Consider the following 25,397-nt stretch of genomic DNA (forward strand, 5'->3'; position numbering starts at 1 on the left):
ATACTTGTGATCTCGACTGGTTAAAAACCAGTTAAGTAAGGCATGATTGAAAAATAAGACAAAAACAAAGTGTAGCATACTTTTTTGGGCTTTCTTTGATGGGATACAAATCTCCTACAATTTCTGTGGATCATAACATTTCACTGCTCATTTCATTTATGTATTTTAAAGAAACAAACTTTTTTGTCTTCAATTTAATATCTTTATGAAATAAATCTGATTTTAACGTATTTAATTTCTATACAAACTGAGTAATCAGAAAATCAATAAGATTTATTTTGTTCGTAGGCTAACTCAATTTTTTTCAAGCCACGATAGACACCCGTTTGGTTTTTTTGGCACTATCATTGATTTCTATTATTTTCAAACAATAGGCGAAAAATGTAGTTCTCACCGGAAAAAGTTTTGCAGCGGAAAATTGTTTGCCTGATGCTTTCTATCAGGTAAGTTTTTGGTGGTGTTTTTAGAGAGGAGGCAGCTTGTGGCTGAGATTAGTTATTAAATAGGCGCAAATATGTGTGCGGATTGGCGATGTCCTTTTGGCTTCCTTCCTTTTGCTATTTCTCGCTTTACTCCCTTCTTGAATCTTTCACTTTTTGCGGTCGACGACAAAAAGCAAAGCATACAGATAGAAACATTTTTGTGCTCAAGCGTTTTTTTTTAAATTTAAACATTAGTGTTTAAATATAAACTTTAGTGTTTAGTAGAGTTATAAGTTTAAAAAGGCATTTGCATATTCACTTAACAAAACCTTTAAAATGTCATACATATATGAAACGGATTTTTGTAACCTTTTCTTTTTGTGTACACTTAGGCGCGCGCCCAATAAGCCTCTCATCTGTGTGTGTATGTGTGCTTGTGTGCTTGGGTGTTTGGGTGTGTTGGTTTTGGCCAAAGTCGGAAACTGTAAGCAGGCAAGCAGCAAACGGAAACGAAATGCAAGCAAAAAGCAAGCGAGCCTGCAGGCGGCGACTGAGAGGAGCCAGCCAACCTCCATTGATGTCATTTACCTTTCGACTTACACAGACACGCCACACAGACAGCATTACACTTACACACACACACAGGGAGAGAGACACGGTGGAGGCAAAATGCATATTACAAAAGTTGCGCTTAAACGCCTAAAAGCAGGCAGCATATTTTTTATTTCGCATTTTCTCTCACATGAGATGAAAAACGATGGTTTGGTGCTCTCTGGTTTGTTGCCTTTCGGCGCCAAAAGCCAAAGATATTGATTTTAATGAATATCATAGAAATCGAGGGAAATACTTTGATGATTTGCTGGTTTCAGCTGTATATCAACCAATAGTTTATTAATATTTAAGAAAAGAATTTCAACTTAAAAAACGTTTATATTTGCATTAAATAAGAGAAAATAGTGATGAAAGAACTTAAAAAACAGTGACATGATTCGTTTCATATTATATATGCAAACAGAATAAACAATCAAGTTTAGAAAATAGATTCATTTTGCATCTCGCATCCTCATTCGCAGGATCGCTCATTGCCAACTCGTTTATTCCGCCCCATTGATTCATATCCAAGGCGGACTCAATCCAAACTCATTAATTTATCCACTGTGTTCGTCGTCGATGTCGTCGCCTTTGTCGGTTGCATCCTTTAAGTAGGCTATCCCCCCGTTCGAGGGACGGGAAAGCTGGCTGTTTTCATTCACATCTCCATTTTCCCAGCGACCCCACATCGCCGCCCGCCTCCATTCATGTCCGCGTGAGTGTTTGTACTTTGCGCTGTGCTGACAGTTAGCACATGTTCTATTTGACGTTCGTTCATCCGTGTTGACACACACACACGCAACATTCAGTGCACGCCAGGGTGGACCTAGTTTTCCACTGGCTTTCTCTGATATTTTATTCTTACTTGAAACATATGACCTGCTACTTGGATTTAAATGGTTATTGAATTTACGCTGAATACGCTCATAAGTATGCTACGATAAATGCATTGGCCGTAAAACTGTAAGGATAAACGCAGAAAAACGTGAAACCAATTTTGTTCAGTTTGAAATTTTTAGATAATATTTTTTGGGAAGCAAATATTTTGAAATTTATCTTTTGTTGATAAAAGGTCCACCCTAAATGCAGCATCACACACACAACATTGCATCTGTATGGGTAGCAAAGAGCGGAAAAGAGCGTCCGAGAGAGTGAGAGAGCAAACTCAAACTCAAGCCGCCTTTCTTTCGATGCTGCGTCTCTGTTACCAACGCGGCGATAACAAGCCAACGAGAGAGCTAAAAAGGATTTGGCGTTTGCCTTTTTGGCCGCGTTTCGTCCGCTTTGTGCCGGCTCTTCTTCCTTTTTCGGCTCTTCCTCCGCCTTTGCTGCTTGCGCCCTTTTTTTTCTATGTGTGTGTGAGTGAGTGAGTTTTTTTTTTTTGTTCTTCTTTTCCGGACGGATTGGACCGGACCGCCTGTTCTCCGCCGTGTTTTCTCCGATTTTTAGTTCGCATTTAGACGTCGACGGCAACGGGAGACTGAGATGAGAATCTGAGACAAAACTGAGAAAATCGAGAGAAATTGAGACTGCGACGGCGATGCTTTAGAAATTCTCGAAATTGTGGGTATATAAACAACGGATACGTTGCGTATACGTAACGTGGCCTACGGTGTTTGTGATAATGGTTGTTATTGTTGTTGCTACTGCTGCACGAAACAACAAATAAAAAGCGTTGATGATGATGATAATTACGTGACTAACGATGATGTTTATGCTGATGTTCGTACGTCATCAACAACAACATGGATGCAGGGTGGAAACAACAAAACACCGGACACATTGCGTATACGTAACGTGCGCCACTCGTGTTTTCGTGTTCGTGTTAATAAATAAATGCGGCACTTGTAGAACAACAAACAAAAATTAATATTTTAATGACAACAACGGGATTATATTGTTGTACTTCACAAGCGAATGCCGCGAGTGAGTGTGGATAAAAAATAAACAATAACAAAAGCCAAAATGTGAAACGTACTTAGTTTTTTCTTGTTTTTTTTTCTTGTTGTTAGTCAATTATGTGCAAGAATGCAATAGCAATTTCAACACAAGTGTAGTTCGCGCCCCACCCCGAAATAAGAAGGAAAAAAAAATTGCATTCGCGTGCCGGCAACTGGCGACTGTGACGCCAACTGCGACGTCGACTGCGAACTGACCACAAATCTAATAAGTCTTGCATTCTTCCCCAGTTAATTTTAATTGCAACTGATTTATGAACAACGAAATCACTTTTTTTTTAGTCTGCCGCTTTTGCGTCTGCAATATTTTGTTTTGCCATTGCCTTTGCTCCTCTTCGTCGAGAGTGTGTGGTTTTCCTTTTTTAACCGCCCATATATATATATATTTATATATGTATATATATAAAGCTAAAGCCCAAGCATCCGGCAGTTGGAGACTAAAAAGTGCTTTTCGTCCACGGGTGCAGGCGACAAAACAGTCGTTGAACAGCTGCTCGTTTAAAGTTTCTAGGGCGTAGTCACGTTTTGCTCATAAAGCCCTTTATTGCGTTTTATTCAGGAATATTAAATCAGTTATTGATTTCATTGCCTTTTATCTAAGAATTCAGATATTATTAAGAATAATTTAAAAACAACAAGTTTTCTAGTGTTTTTTTTTTACATATTAGCAAAACATTTTTTGATCACAAAAGATTTAACAGAAAATATTTTCAGAGCCTTTCGGCAGATTTTTGGCTTTTGATCGATTTTTATTAAAATATGTTCTCTAAACTAAAACCAGTTCTGGGTGGCGCAACCTATTAAATCAGGGATCAATCGAAAGATGCTCCCCACTTTTGTCGCCTGATCGAATTGCTTTTGTTGCAATTGTCTTTTCGCCTTTGGCTGCTGCTTCTGCTCTGGTTGTTGTTGCATTTGCTGCTGCTGGTCGCGCTGCAAGTCGCGCCTTGTCTTCTCTCTCGCGTTCTCTCTTTTTCTCTCAGTGGTCCAGTTCTCTTGCTTTCTCTCTTCGGCCTTTCCTGTCTCACTCTGGCTGCCTGTTCTTGAGCAATGCGTTTCACCCAGCTAAAAAACCCAAAGCAAGGAAAGGCAAAAAAAAAAAAGAAAATAAAAATATGGGGGGAAAAAGCTAACGGCAAAATCGCATCGCCGCTGCTGTTGCTGCTGTCGTCATCGTTTTTGCTAATTTCTTATAAGAATTTTCTTGAACAATTTTCCCGCTGTCTCGTTTTTTTTTTATAAGAAGTCGTCGGCAGCCAGTTGAGTTTTTGCTGTTGTTGTTCTTGGAGCTGCAATTGTTGTTGTTGCCTGCAACTTGCTAGCTGCCTCTTCTTGGCTTTCGTCGTCATCGTTTAACGGTGCTCCTAAGTAGCCGTTTTATTTGAGTGTGTTCGTAAAAGCGTGCACTGAAAAAAATTAAACTAGATTTAAAAAATTATCTTGCCGGAAGACAACGTTCTTATTTAGTAACTTTCAATCTAGTGACACAGATCAAATGTATCTGGTTACATTTTCTTGTAATTATTAAGATTATTTTTAAAACTTTTTTTTTGTCTTCCATTTTTCCATTTACCATTTTCTTTTTACCATTTTGTTCCACTTTAGTCTAGTCACTTCTTTTGAGGCTGTTATCAGCTATCAAACAGTAATGAGAAGGTTTTGTGGGTGGCTGGCTTTACAGAAGCGGGATAAAACAAGATCGTGGAGGAGAGAACGGGACAGAGACATCAAAGTGGAAAATGTAAACAGATTCATTCAGAGGCAAACTGCCGCTGACACATTCAAATCCCCCCTCTTTTTGCCCGTTTCACCCGCTCCGCTTTCCCCCTGGCCGCCACTACGTTGCCATGAATTTAGGCCACAAAAATGCCATCGTTGGCAATGTCCAAAAAAAAAAAAAAAAAAAAAATAAAACAGCATAAAATGAACGAGCGCAAAAATAAGAGCCCCAAACACATGGAGAGAGCAGCAAAAGAGAGGGAGAGAGAGAGAGAAAATGTGCAAGAGAAAAGCAACGGATAAGGAATGCGAATGGGAATGCATATCGAGGATCCCCCCTCCCCAAAATACTCGACACTCTGCACTGCACTCTGCCCACCTTCGGGCCATCAAAAACAGACGCGGCCAATGCTCGAAAAATAAATTCGAAAATTTGTGTTGAAAATAACTCAAAGTGACATATGTACATACAGTAGTGGCCAATTAAATAGAAGTGGGAAAATGTTGAAAGAACAACTTAATATTGGAAAGGTTTTTCCATCAACATTTAAATATCCTTATGAGCACTCCAATTAAATATTTTTTTTCATATAAACAATTTTAGAAAAAATCACCCGTACTTTATTTGTACCAAAGCTGTAATATATAAAGAGTTTTTTCAGATTCTTGATACTGCTGTCCAAACCAAATTACATGTGTAGGCAAAATGTTTAAATTTCTATTTAAATGAATTAAATTTCTTGTAACTTGAACCAATTCATTAAGATCTTGAGTAGAACTCTCTCGATTTTTAAAAAATACTCGTTAATCAAACACTCGTTACACAAACCTGTTAACTGATTAAGTTTATGCAGTTTATAGTGAGTGACCTGTTTATTGCAAATGCGAATGAAACTGCAGTTTTGTAAAAGAGCAAAAAAAAAGGCGTTACTCACCAAGAACAGTGAGTCAGGATGCAAAGTCTCGCTAATAAAGGGATTTGTCATCGAAGTGTCTGGGCCAACCCCTAATCCCCCCGGGCTTTTAGCCAGGTGTGTGTGTGTGGGGGTGGTTGGGTGGGGTGGCTAAGTAATAATCGGTGCACACCATTCCACTAACGCGATGAGAACTCACGCAGAGGCAAGCACCGATGGAAATCGAATTGAATTGCAATTCGCCACGACAAACCGCAGCAATCAACCGGCGCGGCGGAGGCATTCAATATCCAGCACAAGGCCGAAGCGCCCAAAATCGCAAATCGAATTTGCATCGTTGCCCACGAACGACGAGTGGCATCTTCCGCCACGCCACAGGATTCCGTCATCAATGTGTCAGGTCCTGTGGAGCGTTGACGATAATATTGGCTGTTCGAACTGCTGACCTTTGAGCCAGTAACACCCACTTACTGCCCACACAAAACCGAACCGCCCATCCACACACACACACCACCCACTGCCCCCAATTAGTTCCCTTTTCGGGCGGCGAAGAGAGAGAGAGAGAGAGGGAGAGAGTGAGAGTGAGAGAGGGCTTTGTGGTGACTGCTCGAACGCAATTTCCACGCCACACGCACATTTCAATTTTCCGGCCGACCATCGCCACCGTTCTTGTTCTTGTTCTTGTTTACCTCTGCATTCCACGCCCACTCGCCCACTCACCGCATTTCCCTCCACCTGTTTGATTCTGGCCGCCAGTGATTTACGCCATCCATGTTCGTTGTTCCGAAATGTTTGGCCTTCAACCGAAGCAGAAGTTCATAGGGTTAATAAAAGATTTAAAATACTGTAGGTCCACATAAAACTGCAGGCATTTACCAAAAACCTAAATTTTATAGTTTTGAATATTTGAAAAGGAGTTACACAATTGAAATTAAAAAGAAATTAACCAGAAAATTCTTAAACTTCGATGCAGAGTTTTAGATAAATATATCATCCCATTACAACATTACTTTTCTGATATCCAAAAAAAAAACTGTATTAAATGATAACAACTCTATTAGCAAGGCTCGTATCGCAAAGCATTTGCCAATAGCAAAACCCCATTCCCCAACTGTTTGGATTTTTTGGAGCTGTAATCAAATTAGCAGGTCATTTGCAAGTGCCGCCAACATAATTGTCACTCGCTTTCCTCGATTAGCATCCACACACGTCGCACGCTCGTAAACAAAGCCAAAACCCAAAAATCGAAAGTGGAGCCGAGCCGCACAAGTGGAAAATGCGACAAAAAAAAAAAAACAAAACACAAACCCAAACAGTGCAAATGGGAAATGGAAAGGGGAAAGGGGAAAAACCCCCGAAGCTCTGCCAGCAACAGCAGCAGAAATTCCAAATCTGATTTGACACGCAAAGCCACAAAGTGAGCAAAATCAACAATAGCATTAATAGCAGCCAAACAGAACGGGGAAAACTGGGCGGTGGGCGGCAGGACAAAACGGGGGGCGTGGTATAGGGATTGGGGAGGGAAAGCAGTGTACAGGAAAACAGGAAAATGCTGCTGGCCACAAAAATGATTGGCGTGCAAAAGCGTTTAGCGGCAGTCAGATTATGTTTGCGTTTAATGCTAATGTTTAATGCTCCTCTAATGACAACTCAATGTCATCGAGGGGGTGGGGAAAACGGGGTGGAAAATTATCATAAGTCCCTTTGCCAATCTTAAAATGAGATTATTAAATTATTAAACTTTTACTGATTGTCGATTAAGAAGGCACATTAATTAGGTATTATATTTATTATTTATAATGTTAATTACATATTATAAACATTTTCTTCAAACTTAATAACCCTTTTTTTTAAACATTTATTGCTTAATTGAATTATCAGCATATATAAAGTGAACAGTTAAACCCAAATTGAATTGGAAAAAACATATAACATATTTTCCTCTTCTGTGTTTATTTAATTTTCGAGTTTCTATGGATTCGTAATGGGTCCCCGGATTATTTTCGCAAGTGGAATCAAGTGGAAAAAGCCACCCCCTGCAATTTTCAATTTGAACTTACAGCAGAGCTGCATATTGGCCAACATTGTTGTCGCCGTTTTCATCGCAGTCGTTGGCCATTGTTTTGTTAACCGAATTGCCCTTGAGGGCTTGACTTGACTGGCTTATGGATTTGGCTGGCTGTTGGCTTGTTGCCTTGTTCGCTTGTTGTTGGCCAAAAAGGGTTGCCAGGATTTTGTGCTGACTGCTGACTGCCGACTGCCGCCTGTCCGCCTTCCATTCAGCCACCCATTGCCGCCCCCCGAAAAAGAGCCTTGACATTTTTAAAACACATAGTTCACAGGATGGCCTTCTCAGAGTTTTCATTTTTTTGTTGTTGTTTTTTTTTTTGTTTTTGGGTTTTTTGTTTTCTTCTTTTTTTAGCGACTGCCTTCCTTTTTCTTTGTTCGCGTCCTTGTCGCTTATTTGCGTTTCCTTTGCCAGCGAAAGCCGTTAAATGCGCTTTTGCACTTACAGCCTGGCTCCTGTACCGCTCTGCCACGCCCTCCTGCCACCCACCGCCCATGTACATATATTCATTACGGCGTTCATTGTCTTGTTCTGCGCCAAAGTTGATTTGCCAGCGGAATGGGAGAAGGTCAAGGAGCAGAAAGCACATGTGGATGGCACATGGGCGCGGAAAGTGGGTGGGCATTTCTTTTTCTTGCCTTCCCTTTTTTTTCGCTTTTTCCGTTTTTTTTGTTTTCATTTTTTTTGGTAAGAAATGGTGTGGATGGCATGCTAAACGTTGAACTTGAACATGGTTTTTATGCTTGGATATGCGCTTTATGAAGAGTTTTTTAAGCCAGATATCCTGGCAATTTTGTTAGCATCAGCAGTAAAATTGTAGGAAAATTTATTGGATTTATAGTTAGTATAAAGTGTACTATAATTTTAGAAAATGTTTTAGCATTTCAAAAATGAATGTAGTATTTAACTTAGAACTTATTTGAATCATTTAAAAACCAATTAGGTCCTTATATTTAAGAACTTCCTATTACCATGCCTAATGGCTTAAAAATCCCATCTCCCCATTAGAGTTTTATTCGCAAGTTTTCACTTTACCTGTCCAAATTGCGTACGTACATATACGTATATATCCCACGGCTATCGTACGAAATGTAATTGAAGGCTTCTGTTTAATCGGCAAGGTATTTGCGCCTGGGGCCACTTGTGGCCATTATCGTGACCGTCATTAGAGTAATTATCGTCACTATCATGGACACAATCATCGTAATGGTTGTGCAACACCCAGTTGGCCTCTCGACCAACTCACCATCTCGTTTTCGGAGCAGCTCTTCCTGCTCCTGTGGAAATTGGAGAAGGACCAACATAATGCCACACTATTTTCCGTAGGCGTCGATAATTGTTCTATTAGGCAAATGAGTTCTTCGTCCAGGTAGCTAAATTCTCATCCCGTAACCCTGGTTGTTGTTCTCATTCTCCTTGTTGTTGTTGCTGTTATGATGACCACGCCCCCCCGGCGAACCAGTTGCAGTTTGGCCGCCCCTTCGTCCTCGCCCTTCGATTTTCGCCCTCATTTGTGTCAAGGTTGTCAAGTGGTCAACTGGTCAGTTTCAGCTGTCTGTCATCGAGCGCAAAACCCTTCGGATTTTCGGTTTCAGTTGTTTTGCAAAAAAAAACATACATACACATACATACTATATACATATATAAATATATATATATCTGATGTTGATGGGCTGTTGCGGTGATGATAATACTTATGATGATGATGATGAAATTGTCGGCGGCAGTGCGAAACTGAAACATGCAAATTATGGTTTTTCGACTAGGAATTGTGGAGGTTGGGAGCTTGTTTTCTAGGAAGTCATTATTGAATGCGGCTGGTCGAGAATATCTATATTTAGTTAGGTCGCCACGTCATTGATATGAGGCTTTTAATAATCGAAAAAAGAAAGAGTGTGTAGTTTTTGAAAAAAATATTTACCAAAACAAAAAATTCCGTTGATCGTGTTATTTGCATATAAAAGATAAGCGATTCTTGCTAAAAAATCTATCAAGTTGTTATATGCCTTTATGTGAAATGTAAATGGTTGAGGTCATTGGGTTATTTCCGACTTTGATCGGCTGTCGGCGTGTTGCATTACCTTTCCATCGAGCTGCTCCATCGGTGCGTTCCATTCGCAACCTCAAAGAACCCCTGAATGGAAATGGAAATGAAAATGGAAATGGAATGAATGGCTCTCGATCGCCGGCTTTCGGTCTCATTTGCATGCTTGGGCGATTCGAAGTTTCTTTGCTCGTCGTTCGCTGGACGCTTCGTTCCTGTTTCTGTTTTTTTTCTTTTATTCTCTGGGTTTTTTTTTTTTTTTTTTTTGGACGGGGTTTTCTCGACGGTTCGTTCCGTTCTCACGTCCGTCGTGGTTGCCTCATCATTTGCTGGCTATTTCTTCTTTTTCCCCAACTGCTGCGACTGCCGCTTCTTCTCACTGCTCATTATAATTTTCCATCAATGTGCGGGTAAGCGTGACCGTTTTGACTTCATTATTCCCCCGCAGCAGTAGTTCACTTCCCACCTCGACACTTGGAAAAAATTAAAAAAAAAAAAAAAGATCTAAATAGGTATCAGGATAATTGAAATTCTGATTGAATTTAAACATATAAATAACCAGTTGTTTGTCATCTTTCTACGAAGTGTTAATTTAGTGATCACGTTGCACTTGTGGTTTATGTGGTTTATTAAAATTACTCGTTAAACAACGTTGGAAATTTTAATATACTTACACAATTTATGCCTGATTAGGTATTTATTTTTAATTTTAAATATTTAATATATATATTTTTTTCTTTGGGAAATATATTTTCCAAGTGTACGATCGACCCGCTCTCCGCTGCTCTATCTTATCGCTCAGTTGTTTGCCGTCATGTGTGTCCGTTTCCATTTCCGTTCCCTAAGTCCGTAAGTCCCGTCTCTCTGGAGTGCCAAAAAAAAAAAAAAAAAAAAAAAAAATCTTTTGCTCTGCTAAAGTAGAACTGTATTCCCTACGCCCAATCTGAGTTTTTCAGGCTCTTTACTTTTTTTTAGAGAAAGAGCCGAGTTATCGCCGGAAAAAAAGAGAGAGACAGGAGAAAGTAAAGGAACGGAACGGAAAACAAGTTTGCCAACAATGGTTGGTCAAGAGCTTGATAAATTTGGCGCATCAAAAAATACGACTGCATTGGAAAATAGAAAACAAATTAGACATTAGCCGACATCGGGCATCCCTTTCACTCCATCACTGGCCATCACCATAGAGTCATTTTAGCCCACTCTCTACTCTCCATTAACCAAAATCGTAGCGAGCAGCGCACATTTTCTTCCCGAAAAACTTTCTCCGCTGCGTCCGGCTTTTGCCTGATTGCCCTTAATGGGTTAACATACAAATTCGTATAATTTTGAAGATCGTTTGAAAAGGATAACTCCTTGGGAAAAAACATAAAAACAAATATGGTTCATCGAACAAATCCCTGATTATATATATCATTGCAAATATAAAATAATGAATATTAAACAAATGAATGAGTATAAAATCAGCAAACTGAATTTAGTTAATTATCTGCGGGGAATTCCTGAAGGTCGGAGTATGCTGATCAGGAGTATATATGTACATATGTATAAATCCCTTATCGTTGGGAGCTCTTTATTCAAATACAATAGATTTGTGTCTGTTTAAGCCGGTCTCTCTGTATGTGATTGATTCAGTCGCATGACTCACTGTGGTCATTTTAAAATCCAGAACCCACAAAAACGACAACCACAATACCTAATTATTAACGGGACTTTTGGGCACGCGCTGGGTTCGATTTGTTCCGCACCCCCCCTCCCCTTTGCCCGTATTTTCCCCATAGTTTTTGGTTTTTCAACGGACTCCAGACTATCTTATCAGTTGATTCTGTAAGTGTTTGTGCAAAAAAGAAAAAGCAAACAAAATTATCTCTAAACTAGAAAGTTTTAGTCGAATATAATACACACTGGTTTAAAAAACGTGCTCTACGAAAACCAAACAAATTAATTGTGTAGAAGTTGGTTTAAAATGTTTAGCAAAAAAATGCTGGATATTCTAAAATTTAAAACATAAGAACCCTTATAAGTTTTTCAAGTAAAAAACGGAAAACAAAGCGAAATTCCTAGAACGATGTGGAGTAAAATGATTTTTGGCTCACAAAAACCCACAATGTATGTACATAGATCCAGATTAAAGTAGCTAAATTCCCAATTCTTATCAGCAATTTTGCACTGGTTTTGCCAGTTGCGAGAAAAAAAGCAGATAGAGCTGTCTAAAATTCTTGAAAATTATGTTGACAGTTCCAGAAATATTAAACGGTTTCATCTTCCACGGAAAGCTTCCATTAATCTTTTTCTAAGAATTTTAAGCTAATCAAAAAAAGTACTTAAAATATTAAGTTAATGAACAAAATAGCACAAAACTCTTGGTACTGCTAAAGTGTAAAGCTATTTTGCCCGCGTGCTGATCTCAGTTTATTGATAATACTTATTATTACATTAAGCCCTATACACATTTGAAATATCGCCAAAAATTTGCTGATAAACCGGGTATGTTTTATTCGGAAAACTCGACTTCTGGCATGTTCTTTGTGTTTTGGCTTTTCCTCAATTATTTTTGTTGACCCTCTCTTGAGAGAGTGAGCAGACCCAAACTGAGATAACGCGAGAGTGACCGCACTTCGGGTCGCCTCGTGGCTCCATTTTCCGACCAATCAGAGATCAGCTTTAACACTTCGTGTGACCGTTCGCTTCGCTGTCGTTGCATAATGGCCAAAAGAGACGACGGACAACGACAAGTGTTGGCCAACAACAACACCAACTGCAAAACTGGCCCAAAAGAAAAACAAGGGAAAAGCCAAAAAAAATGAGGAAAAAAAGAATTCGGGCGCGGAATGCAAAAGCGTTGACAAAACACCAACACACACATAGCCATAGATGTAGCGATTGTAGTTTCGCGAGCACTTCGGCGCTCTTCGGCAGTCTTCGGCTCTCTTCTCGGCTCTCTCTTCGGCTGGCGCTCAGCTGTTCGAATTGGCGGCAGAGCCACAGAGCGCCATAACTGCGCCACCTTTCAAACCGCTTACAACGCGTCGACGCAGCGCGGACGCTAAAAAAAAGAAACGAAAACGAAAAAAAACTACAAAAGTAATACGCACTGCAACGCCACAGCAGCCAAGTAAAAACAAAAACAACAACTGCGCATGTAAAACTGTGTTTTTATTATTTTACTTTTTTTTTTTTTTGTGTGTTGTTGACGGTGTTTTGCTGTTTTTGCTTTCGTCGCAGACAACAAAAGTGGCAAAGTTTTCGCCACGGCATTGCTCATACGCCCCGTCTCTTGCAAATTCGCACAAACACACACAGATACGCGGGCGCGAACACAAACACAGAACGACATACAAGTGAACGCGCGCGTTTTGTGCTTTTTTTTTCGGTTGGTGACATGCAAAAAGCAACAAAATAATCATAATAAATACAACAAAAGCGATTAGTTGGGCACTTTTCGCCAAAGTGGGCAACAAAAGTGCATCAGTCCACTGCAATTCAAAATCAAAACAAAAACAAACCGAAAAATAAATAAATCATTTATTATTAAAACATCACAAAGTAAGCTTCTCCACACACTCCACACACACTCACGCGCGCACATTGACTGGCTCACAAATACACTGGCAAACATAAACATCCACACACCGATAGAGCAACAAGTTTGCGTGCCACAAAATTTCCATTCGGCAATTTTTTGCGTTTCTGTTTGTTTTTATTTTTATTTTTGTTTTAGACTGCTAGTTGTTGACAACAAGCTAGCTTTATCTTTTTTTTTTTCCTTCTCGGAAATAATATAAGTATTAAAATGGCGCCTTAGCTTGGTAGCATTTTTATTGCCTCGTTTTTCAATTTTCGTATTCACGTGAAATTGGTTTTAACACGAAATAAATAGTATTTTGAATGGTTCTTAAACTTTAACTTGGGGCTTTTGGATTATAATCTAAGATCCGTATATTTTCGTATGGGTAAAAATGCATTAATTTGCGATCAGCGCTTTTCATTTACAAATGCGTATTGGAATTTCCTAACTGTTAGAGAGGATCAATCGCTTTGGTATTCAGTAAACCCCTGAAAATTTGATCTTTTAATTAGACTGGTTAATAAAAAGCCGGCCGGTCAGCTTGCATCACTTTTTTTTTCATAAAGATATGTGTACACATGTAAAATACATTTACACAGCGCTTATTATCAATGTTTAACAAGCAAAAAACAATAATTTGCTTACCATTAAGTAAAATGCTGACAGGCAGTTTCTAAAGAATTACAAAAAAACATTCTCTGCTTGGCTTGAAAAACAAAACTGATTATCTGGGAATTTTTCTTTATTAAAAACTTGGTTTAACCCAAATAGCTATGATTCTCGTTTTTAATATTATTTTTATTAAAATTTCAAAGTAAAAGATCATAATTTGTTGTCTTATTGCTCGGAAATGTGCTTATCCTTTCAAGGATTTAGAGATACACGAGTATGCGTGATTAAATCCTCACCATGTGGACGTTCGGAACAGTTGGCATATCTGCTTAGATCCTTTTGCCAACATTGTTCGCGGTCCTTGTCTTCTTATTCTTCTGTTGACGCTAAGTACAAGAGCAAAGTATCGTCCTTCTGTTGATGATGTTGTTGTTGTTTTCGTTGTTGTTGTTGCAGCACACACCTTTGCACTTTAATTCCTGCCGTCTTATTTAGCATCTGCGCCGGGTGTTACTTAAAAAAAGGAAGGAAAACAGAAGGAAGGAGAGAAGACCTGGAAGGGATGGGGAAGGACATCGTGAGCGAGAGAAAGAGAGCGGGCATTTGGAATCGACTAGCGGCGGCAGCGGTTTTAATGTCAATAAGAAGCGGCGGCTGTTGCCAGTCGCTCACTCTTTCGCCTCCTCTCACTCACTCACACATAGCCACATGGCGTGTGCACGCGGTCAGGACGTGCACACACGCACACACGGACACTCATTCGCACACACATGGGAAGCAACAGTGCCGTCCCATATCCTTCGGCTTGTTTATCCTTGTTTTCTCTCGATTTCATGCTCGTTTCCCACTTGCCTCCACTTAAAACCGGCCGCTCCGCACGCTCTTCCTCTCATTGTTTTCTACACTGCAATTAAATAGGAGGTTGTTATAGAATTATAATTTGATAGTAGCCAGAAGTCAGCTATGAGATTGTATTACTCACATTTTTGACAAAAAACCATGGTTCAAATGGTACTTCCGCTATTCTTAAGATTTATTTCAGTTGTGGTATCAAATTTATAAAAAAAATTTAAATTTTAGTGAAATATTTAAAACACTAATCAAGTTCCACTAGATCCAGAATGATAATATCTTAAATTATCTTTTCACACCAACCTTTCTTTCTGTGTACTTGAGTTTTCCTCTTCCCTGGCTCATTGTTGTTATAATAAACGTTAGGGTAGAGATATAAGTATACGCTTTAAGGGATTCATAGGTGATTTCACCGAGATGATGATCCAATGCCACGCGTTATTATTATATCTAAGCAAATATGTATGAAGCAAGACCTAACTAACAGGAGTAATATCTTATCTTATTGCCCTAAGCAAGTAAATATATTAGTAATCTAATGAAATGATACGATATTAATAATATTACTTGGAATTACTGAGGGATCTCCTTCATAAAACTTTGAGTAACTGCGTTTCGAGCAGCCGAATAACTCTACCAATTAATTTCAAAGTATCGATTTCACATGGTTTTTTTTACCCTTAAAAAGGTATTAGCAGTTCGTATTCGTTTCTTCAACCAAGAGTTTTGCAATCTTGCCCCTTAGGGTTTTTAGGGGATGTGCGCACCCCTTTTTAGGGCTGACACACACACACACACTCACACAGACAAACGCACATCAGCTGGTTAATATTCAGAAGCACACATACCGACACACGGGGAACTTGTTCTGCCTGCCACGCAATTTGAAATGGCCTTGAACGGCATTTGATAGTTGCCTTCGGTGTCTCTTTTGGCACTGCCCTAGACCTGCATTTGCCATCTATGCCATCTCTGGGAACCCAAAGCTCTACTATCTACAGCTTTATGCAACAAAGACAGCTGTCTGTTGTCAAAATAAGGGTCCTTTGTGGCTTTTATATTAGTGTTATCCTTGGCTAGTAAACGATTGTGTGCTATTCCTGTGATAGTTTCTTACAGGTAAAACGATGCATAATGTATAGATTTTGTTGGGGAAGGATTAATCAATACTGTTGCGACAAGTGCGTACATAGGATTAGGTTTTAAATATTTAGGATTCTTATAATATTTACCAATAAAAACCTATTTCCCTTGATCATTTTATGGGAAGACATATGGTATATGTTTACAAACATTAAGTCGCCTGCCTACCTATTTTGCATTGAAATATAGCACTATTTTAAAGTTCCTGAAACACCCCGCTACTATTGTCGTGAGCACAGGTGTACGTATGCTTTGGATATTGTCCAAAAATTTGCATTTTGCAGCCGCACAACAACAGTTGGAAGCGATTCAAGTCAAGTCGGAGTCAAGTTGGGCCGAGTGGAATTGATACGATTGGCAATTCATAAATAAACATGAGTCGGTGGAGATCGTTAAGCGAACATGCTTTCTGCAGCGCCCCCCGAATTCCCCAATCACCCCCCTTAGATTCCCCCCGCAAAATCCAACCGTACACCATAAAGAGTCGACATAACTGTGGCAATATTGTAAATGCAATTAACTGTTGTTCTCTGCCGCTGCTGCGCAATTGAATGTCGGACATGGGGCAATCGAGGGGGCTTTTTTTTCCAGTGGGGCAGAATGATATAGTCGCACTTGGCACGCGTCAACCCCCTATATAAGGTAGATATATTCTATTTACGCCCCGTTTGCGCTACGTATTTGTGTTTCATTGCGAAATGAAGTCTTGAAGTCCAAATTAAAATCTTTTTGGATTGCAATATTGCAATATCTCAAATCCATTGATCGATTCTCTTAATTTAAATTAATTTAAATTTAATTTAATTCAAAAAACAGCAACTGTTAAAAACCGTTATTTCTTAAAATATATTTTTCGCATACCGGATGTGTTATAGTTCAAGATACTAGAACTATTCGCATACATTTTAGCTGTGGAAGTTTTTGTGGAATTACGCAAAGATTATGTCATTCACATTTTTAATAAAAAACGAGCAATGATTTGGAAGATACTTTAATTATTATTAAACAGATAATAAAAGCGTTGATAGCAAATTATAGTTTGATAAAAACTGATTTGATATACAAACCGGTTTTTCCAACATGTATGATAAAACGTGATCGTAAACAACCAGGAAAGCTATGTTTTATCTACTTTATTGCTGCACTTCTGAGGAAATAATCAAACCTAAACTATTTATTTAGCTTTGAATGTATGAGACCAATAAGTGATTTGGCCCAAAGTGGTGAAAGATATTAAAACTAGTTTAAATCGATTTTAAGCAGACAGCTTTGATAGTAAACTCTTAAGTTTAAGCGCAGAAATAAATGTTCGTTCCATTGGCTGTTTCACTTTGTGGATCGGATGGGTTTGATTAATTTATTCTATGGAAATTTCTTTCGATTATTTCTGCTTTTAGTCTTCCATTCTTCTCCCGCGTTTTTTTTTTTTTTTTTTTTTTTCGTTTTCTTTGGCGTAGAGCACCTACTCGATTTGTACGCCTACAACCAAACTATTTTCCCTCGTTTTTGGTCTGGCTTTCGTTATCGTTACTTTGGTGGAGCAGTTGTATTTTTATACCCTTGCAGAGCAAAGGGTATTATAATTTTGGCCAGAAGTTTGCAACGCAGTGAAGGAGACACCTCAGACCCTATAAAGTATATATATTCTTGATCAGCATCACGATCTGAGTCGAAATCCGTCTGTACGTCTGTCCGTCTGTCTGTCTGTCCGTCTGTCCGTCTGTCCGTCTGTCCGTCTGTCCTCCTGTCCGTTTCTGCCTAAACTAGTCTCTCAGTTTTAAAGCTATCTTGCTGAAACTTTCCCAAAAGATGTGTAGTTATTGCACGCAGTATATAAGTCGGAACGAGCCGGATCGGCCGACTATATCGGATAGCTCCCATACAAGAGGTCAAAAAAATAAAGGATAAAAAATTATTACGCCGTTGTTTTTGATCAGATCGACTTGAGTTCTTCAAGATGGCGTTTTCTAACGGTTATTAAATTTCGGATTAAATTTTATCAAAATCGAATAACCCTATCATATAGCTGCCATAGGAAAGATCAAAAAATATATATAGAAATAATGGCAAAATAATCATAACGTTGTTGTTTTTTATTCCACGAGCATGATTTTTACAACATCGACTTTATGAACTACCCTTGAACCGAGAAAAAAATTTCATAAAAATCGGACAACTATATCATATAGCTGCCATATGAACAACAGTCAAAAATATGGAAAATTAATAGAAAAGTCGTCATAGCTTCGATGTTGTTAGCCTTTATGTATTTTGTTCGATATGTTTGATGACTGCAAGGGTATATAAGCTTCGGCTTGCCGAAGCTAGCTTCCTTTCTTGTTTTTGTTGCTGTTTGCTGTTTTTTTTTGTGTTATTTATTTGTTGTTGTGGCTGGTTGTGTGACCTTCGCATAGCAAAGCGTCGCCGTTGTCGTCAGTCAACAGCAGCTTCACTTATTATAAAAGTATTACGGGCATTCATTTAGCTTATTTCGCTGGCTGGCTGGCTGGCTATCCAAGTCCACGCTTTATCGCATAGTCTCGTCGCACATATAATATATGTATGTTAATTCGCTGCCCGTCCAGCCCTTCCGGACCCGCCTTTAAGTGATGTTGCTGTTGGTTCAACTATGAACATATCAAACCAAAAACAGAAAAAAAATATGTCATGAACACAAGTCACTCAGTTGGACTCCAAACTCCGAAACCGGAAGTCACCGAAACATTTTTCTGGTTTATTTTTTCTCGCCCCTCCGTATCTGCATTTGAATTTGAATTCTCAGAAGAAAGTAACGCGCTTTGGGTCGCGCTGAAATCGGAATAAAGCTGTGAAATAACTATATACATAGATGAGCTTATCGGTGCTCGGAAGCATCTCACAAATGATTCAACCTCTTATCGGCGAAATAATGTTTTTAATCTTAGCTTTTCCTAAATATTCAGTAAAACAAAAACAGTCATTTTTTATCGAAACAGGAAACACTACATCAAATGTTATGATTTTATGTTGAATTGCTTAAATTTTCCTAAGTTATAATTATCATATTTCCGCTTTTACTTATCAGCAGGCGAAATAGTTTTCCAAGAATTTGTTGCCATCTGAGCTTGCTTGGCCATATTGGTTATCAATTCCCTGAAATGTTTTATATTTTTAATGAGAAATATAATATGAGAGCGTATACAATTGCATACTTTTATTTTAAGCGATTTTCAACAATTTATTAATGGTTCAAGCAATATAAACCTATAAAACTTAAATCTTTTGCAATAATTGGATGCAATCCAATAAACATGTGCGTGCCTTTTTGTTCTTCTCAAATTGACACTTAACATCAAAACAACAACAGCTAAGATAATAACACTACAAAATAGACAAAAAAATACCTCATACAACAAACAAAAGAATAATAAACCAAAACATAAATAGACTGGGAAAATTCCCTTTTTCACACATGGAAAACTTCAAAATTTGGATTTATCTGGGCTTCGCTTTCCCCCAAAATGTGTTAACCAAACTATTATATTTTTTCTAGTTTTCGGTAGTATTTTAAGGTCGGTTAGTTGGTGGCACTTATTTGGACAGTTGAGTAAACTAAACGGGTGGGTGAAAAAGTAAACTAATCGGTGTTTCATTCGCTCTTTCTCAACTCAAAAACCCGAAAAAGACTCCTAATGGACGATCTTTTTATGTCCGGATTGTGTGGCAAAAACATTTCAAATTCGGTTTCGATTCAGAAAAAATTTGCAAATCAGATTTCATCCGTCTGTGTCTGCCTGTGTGTGTGTGTTCTTCTTTGTGTGTGTGTGTGTCTGTATGTCCGAGCATTATGCAAAAATGCTAATTTAAATGTGTTAATTTGATTGGCAGAGGTCCGACAGCTGACGACGCGATTTTTCGCTCGGCTCTGCGTTTTTTTTTTTTTTTTTTGAGCAGTTTTTTGTTCAATATACTCGTAGTATGTAGTAGTAGTTTTTTCCTTTTCCTCCCTTTTGTTTCTGTATAGTTTTCAAAAGTTAATCGTAAAAACTAGGCAACCGAGCTAATGAATAAATATAAAGTCATAAAACAAAAAGCAACAACAACGCTACAAACGAGATAATAAAACACGCATACAAAAGTGGCGATAAAAACGCGAGCGCTTTATTTCGAGCTCGCTGGCAGTGTTTTATATTATTTTTGTTTCTCCCCCCGCTCTTACACACACTTACCATATTAATGCCAAATTGGTAAAGAAAACAAACTTGAACTAAACGAAAATTTTGAGCAAACAATATACATATATAAAAACAAAAAACAAACTGAAAAACGCGGTCGCGTTTTTTTAAAAACAAAAACGCTTGAGAAATGAGAGAGAAAAATGTTTAGGCGAGAAGACAGTTGTGTGAGTATTTTGATCGCAATGATCGTCGTCTTCTCCGTTTTTTGTGTGTTATTGGTTGCTATAATTGTTGCTGTTGTTGTTCTTCCAATTGATATTGTTGTTGTCGTTCTTTATTAAATATTTATACATAAACATAAATATATTCATTCTTGTTGTTGTTACTTAACATTGTTACTCTGAATGTCTCTTACGATTTCCTCAGGGTTTATCTAATTAATCCCACAACTTCACATTTCATCAATGCAAATGCACTCATTCATTTTGTTATCATATAAACATTTAAGTATGAATATGTCTTCTTCAAATTACATAAAGTTTTATTTATATGGGATTTTATTTCATAAATGTAGAATATTTATTTCTTCAAATGCGTATTTCATTTATTTATAACCAACTTACTGGTTACTTGTTATAAAAAGGAGAGGAAACAGAACTCTGTGTCCGGTCATTTATTTTATTTCGTAAATTAGTGTAATGAATGGTGACACGCCCACTTGGCATCGTCTGTTCCCCTAAAAAATAAAAAAAAGAGGGATGGTATAGGATGTCAATTGCCGGGTGTTTTACTTTACTTCTGCGGTGCTCCAAGAAAAAGGTGAACTTCTGTGTGTGTCGATGCTGCTGCTGCTTCTGGTGGCAACAAACAGCTGACTCCGCTAACCCCTCACCGCACCTGTCTGCGGCTTGTGGCAGGTGCCAAAACAAAACCGCAAAATATTGTTTCTTTTCTGCCCGTCTGCCGGTTGGCGTTACCTTCTTTTTCTACCTGACTTTACCTGTTGGCCAGCCGAGTTGAGCGCAATTTAATTGAATTTTATTTCTCGCTTTTTTTCCTTTTGTTTCAAGCGGCATTAGGGGAACGCCCCTTCCCGCCTGTTCTGTCTTATTGTTGTTGTTGTATTTTTTCTTTTATTTTATTTTGTGTGTCTGTGCGTTGTTTCCTTATCTTTGGTCAGCAATTTCAATATTTTCGCCGGCGAGACTCCTCTTCCTTCTCACCTGCTGTTTCTTCTCCGTTTTCAGCTGTTAATTCAAAGTAAATTATGTATTTAGCATAATTACAATATTTGACTTTTACTCTTGACTGCACGCCACACAAAAAATAAGGGAACTTCAGCGACAGAAGCAGGGAAACCCAACCCAAAAAAAAAAAAAGAATGAAAAGGAGGACAGAAGAAACTAGGGCCACAGTCTTCAGCTGCCTGAATTTCAGGCGCCTTCACGAAGGCTCTTCCTTTTTCCGCTTATTTATCTTTTTTACTTTATTTTTTATTAAGAATTTTTCTGTTGGCCAGCCATTTACCGTTTGGTTGCTGTTTGCGACGCTTTTCCCTTAGCTTTTTACTTTTAATCCCGACTTATCGCACTCGCTGGACAAAACAAAAAGGAAAAATGGAAAAGAAAATTTAAGTTACTGTGTGCATTTCTCATGATTAATGTTCAACTTTCTGGCTTAAGGTCTTAATCGATTTTTATCGCTGTTCACCTTTGAAGTACTACTTGGCATTTTCCACATGTGGGTTAACTTACATAACCACTAAATCAATCAAAAAATGGGTGAAGCTTTAAAGATTTCATTTTAGTTATGTGAACCATTTTTATTTCAAAACAAATCCTAATCCATTTCACATTGTGTTGTAATTAAAATCTTACAGTTTTGTATTCATTATTTCTCTGTAGGAAATATTCATTGCATTTTCTGATGCGTTTTATTTTAAGTGAATCACTTGAGAAATTGAGTCATGTCTTATTTCATCAATAAAGTTATTTCATCATGATAGTTTTGGGATTATGACTTTTCATTTCATATATATTTCTCAGTATTCTACAGTGAACTAAGCAAATAATATATTGATTAATAATAAAAGTTTGTAAGATTCTCCAAGTAACTATTTTTCCCCGCAATAAAACGAAATTGTCAAAGAACTTGACTAAAGAGTTATTTTTAGTAAACTTTCGAGTAAATCAATCAACTTCTGAATCTCGATTTTATCGTTTAATACCTTTCACCCGAAAAATGGAAGGAATTTCGTATTTCTTTTTTTTTTTTTTATCGAGAAAGTTGAATATTTTTTTAGGGATCTCTTGCAGGATTGAATCGTTCGCGGAGCTTTTATAATCCGATCGACAGGTGTTGTCGCGACTTACATTATCTTCGGGGCGTGGCACATGTTGCGTGCATTTAATTACGCGTAATTATTCACTTAGTCTGTTATGCCAACAGCAACAGCAGCAGAAAGAAAAAAAAAAAAAAAAAAATGGAAAGGTAGAGGCAAAAGTGGCCCTTAATTGCAAGCGTTTCCCGCTAATTGCCCGAACCACGATCCCAAATGAAAGACAAGGGGTCGCTGGAAAATGCGGCGGAAAATCTGCGGATGGCGTCTCGGACCTGCGCTTATTTTTTTTTCTTTTGGCTTGGGAAATGTAAGAGGTGTCTTACATGTGTTTGCCACCGCCCAAAGTTTAGCTTTTATCGCATTTTCTTGTAATTCTCACGTGATTCACAAGCGAAGCGATTAACGTTAACAAAGTGGAGGGCTTAGAACGAGTGGGATGCGTGGAAAAATAATGGAAAATACAGAAGAACTTGAATATTAGTTCACTTTTTTTTACTCAACCTATGAACAAATAAATTTAACTCTGAATTAAAGTAGTTATCCACTTAAAGAGCCATCCTCGTTGAAGAGATTATGGAAAAGGATTTAATCGAAATCCAGTTGTTCTTTTCCGTATGCGATAACCATTCTCTTTTGACCCGCATTGTTGAACATGGAATCTGAGCATTCACTAAGCTCCAGTGATCCAGAAGAGGCTGAAATCGATGCCAGCGAAAGACTTTCTTTCGGCTTTCTATTGCTACTCAACCAAAGGTACATATAACTCACCTCAGCTGTTCATTCAGTTTCCTTGTAAACAAAATGCAGTTTCCGGATGCAAAAAGGTTCTAAATATTTGAATTAGTTAGAATAGTTTGCTAGGTATTGATATTTTCCGTTTGATTCTAGGGTTAAACACTTAAAGACACTTAGCACTGTTATTTCTATTCAATTTGAAGTCACTTTGCAGAACCTAAAGTAAATGCCATCTTTAGTGTCTTGGGTGCCACACTCAATTTAATTAAGTTTGCTGAGTGAAATGGGTTATGGAAAAGCGGGCATCAAATTATTTTATACTAGCTTCCCCCCAACTTTTTGCTTTTCACTGCCAGCCACCCACTTTTAGACACCTTTTCCATTTAACTGGATTGCCAAACGCAGGTTAATGGAAAATATACACAGCTATTAGAGGTTTAGTACGGGTTTTATGTGAAAATGTTTAAGTTTTTTTTGTGAACTTAAAATGTCATCATTAGTTTAAATTTCAACACAATAGAATCCTTTTTTAATTGGTTAAAAAACCTGCTATATTCGTGTCTCTAATTAGCTGTCAATATCTGTGCGTTCATTTGTATATAAAAAGCAGATGGAGGTGACCCCATCCTTTCACCATGCTCCTTTGTGCTTGTGTGTGTAGGTCAAGTGCAGGCGTTGACAAATTGTCGTCGGTGTTTGCGTGCTGTCTTGCACAATCCTGTTTGCATTTGACAGGCGATGGCATAAAATAACAATAATGATGACAGCACCTGGCCTGCACTCGAGCGCCATCTATCCTATTTCCCCACTCCCTTACAGTCTGCCCCCCTTCTAACGGCCACCTGCCACATGCCATCCGCACCACCAGCTGGCAAGTGATGACGCAAATAGCTATGTGGTACAGATAACTATAGATCTTAGTTAGGGAACCCTTAAGATATGAAACCTGACTTGAATGGTGGTTACAAAATCGATTTTCTACGAATTAAAAAAATTTTAAATGCAATTTGTTTAAGGGACATTGTACTTCGAAATAAGAAAGTCTTAACCAATTGTCAATGATGTCTATTTGTTTGAAATCGTCATCAATCATCCCATTTTATTTGTATTTCATTCAATATTAATAAATATTTTATTTTAAAACTACAACAAGATTTAAAGATAATAAGATAAAGCCAATCGACTTATTTTTTAGACATAAAATAGCTAGAATATCAGACTCGTTTTGTGCGTGACGTCAGCATTCTACGTGCTACGTGCCGAAGTCCCTGTCTCTCTTTCTCTGCCGCTCCCGCTGCCTCTGTCAGCTTCTCTGCCGGCGTCGATTTTCACACGCTGCAACTTCGGAGATTATTATTGCTGTTATTGTTGGGTATTCGGTTTCGTTCGTCACTGGTCGTCTGACTTTTTCCCTTATACGGAAAGAAGTTGCGAGAAATAGCGTTAAGCCATGGGGAATTTCGGAAGGAGTGGGAGCTATTTGCATAGGATGTTTGGTGGGCCCACCTGATATCTCGAAACACTACAGTCGAACTCTTTCCCCGAACACCTCCAGAAATTCTCTTAAGCAAAACAAAAACAAAGAAATGAAAAATATCGACAATTAAAAGTGATAATAAAACGTCGTGCAAATCTTGTGATATATAAAATAACATAAGCCCTTTAAGTGTATAATAATGAAAGTAAAAAAAACGAAACGCAATAAATTGTATTTAGTAAAAATTAAAAGTACTACCGAAAATGCAAATTAGAAATTATAAAGAAGTATTCACATTCAATAGTGCCAAAATAACTCACAAAAGAGCCGCTCGCGAAATTCGTAAAGGAAAATACGCGTTAATAATACAATGTGTGAAAAGCGACCGTTATCACTGCGTATCACTGATCATCAAAACTTCTAAAAACTTAAGAATAAGATTTTTTAAAAAGAGACTACAAGTGATCAAAAGTGAACCGGTGAACGCGGTCCAAAGTGCCTGTGAAATGCTCACTTTTTTTCCCTTGATTGCAGCCCGTCATATAAGTTTTCGAAAAACTTTGAATAATTCATCGGAACGAGGAGGAGAAACGCCCAGAAGAATCGGCGCTAAAAAAAAAAAAAAATAAAAAGAACCAAGCGCAAGAAATGCTTAGAACAAGAGTTGCCTTAACAATAGAACTTCCTTGTTGACTTACATATACATATATACAAATACATATACAGTGTACATACATATATACAAGAATATTATATACAATATTATATAAAAAAAGGAGAGAAAGAAAGAAAACCAAAA

The 25,397-nt window shown here is 38.1% G+C and overlaps 2 protein-coding genes across 2 annotated transcripts in view; one reads left to right on the forward strand and one right to left on the reverse strand.

Annotated features, from left to right (window-relative positions):
• The window catches only part of LOC108088617, a 39,187-nt gene that overhangs the window by 5,664 nt on the left and 8,126 nt on the right, over window positions 1–25,397 (forward strand).
• Window positions 2,583–13,256, reverse strand: LOC108088618 (amnesiac neuropeptides). The gene is given in 3 exon segments (XM_043207517.1): window positions 2,583–12,695; window positions 12,698–12,787; window positions 12,790–13,256. Coding segments are annotated over 3 exon segments (789 nt in total). The 5' UTR covers window positions 13,051–13,256; the 3' UTR covers window positions 2,583–12,257.

Source organism: Drosophila ficusphila, unplaced genomic scaffold (genome assembly GCF_018152265.1).
Source record: "Drosophila ficusphila isolate 14025-0441.05 unplaced genomic scaffold, ASM1815226v1 contig_198, whole genome shotgun sequence".
Taxonomy (NCBI): Eukaryota; Metazoa; Arthropoda; class Insecta; order Diptera; family Drosophilidae; genus Drosophila; species Drosophila ficusphila.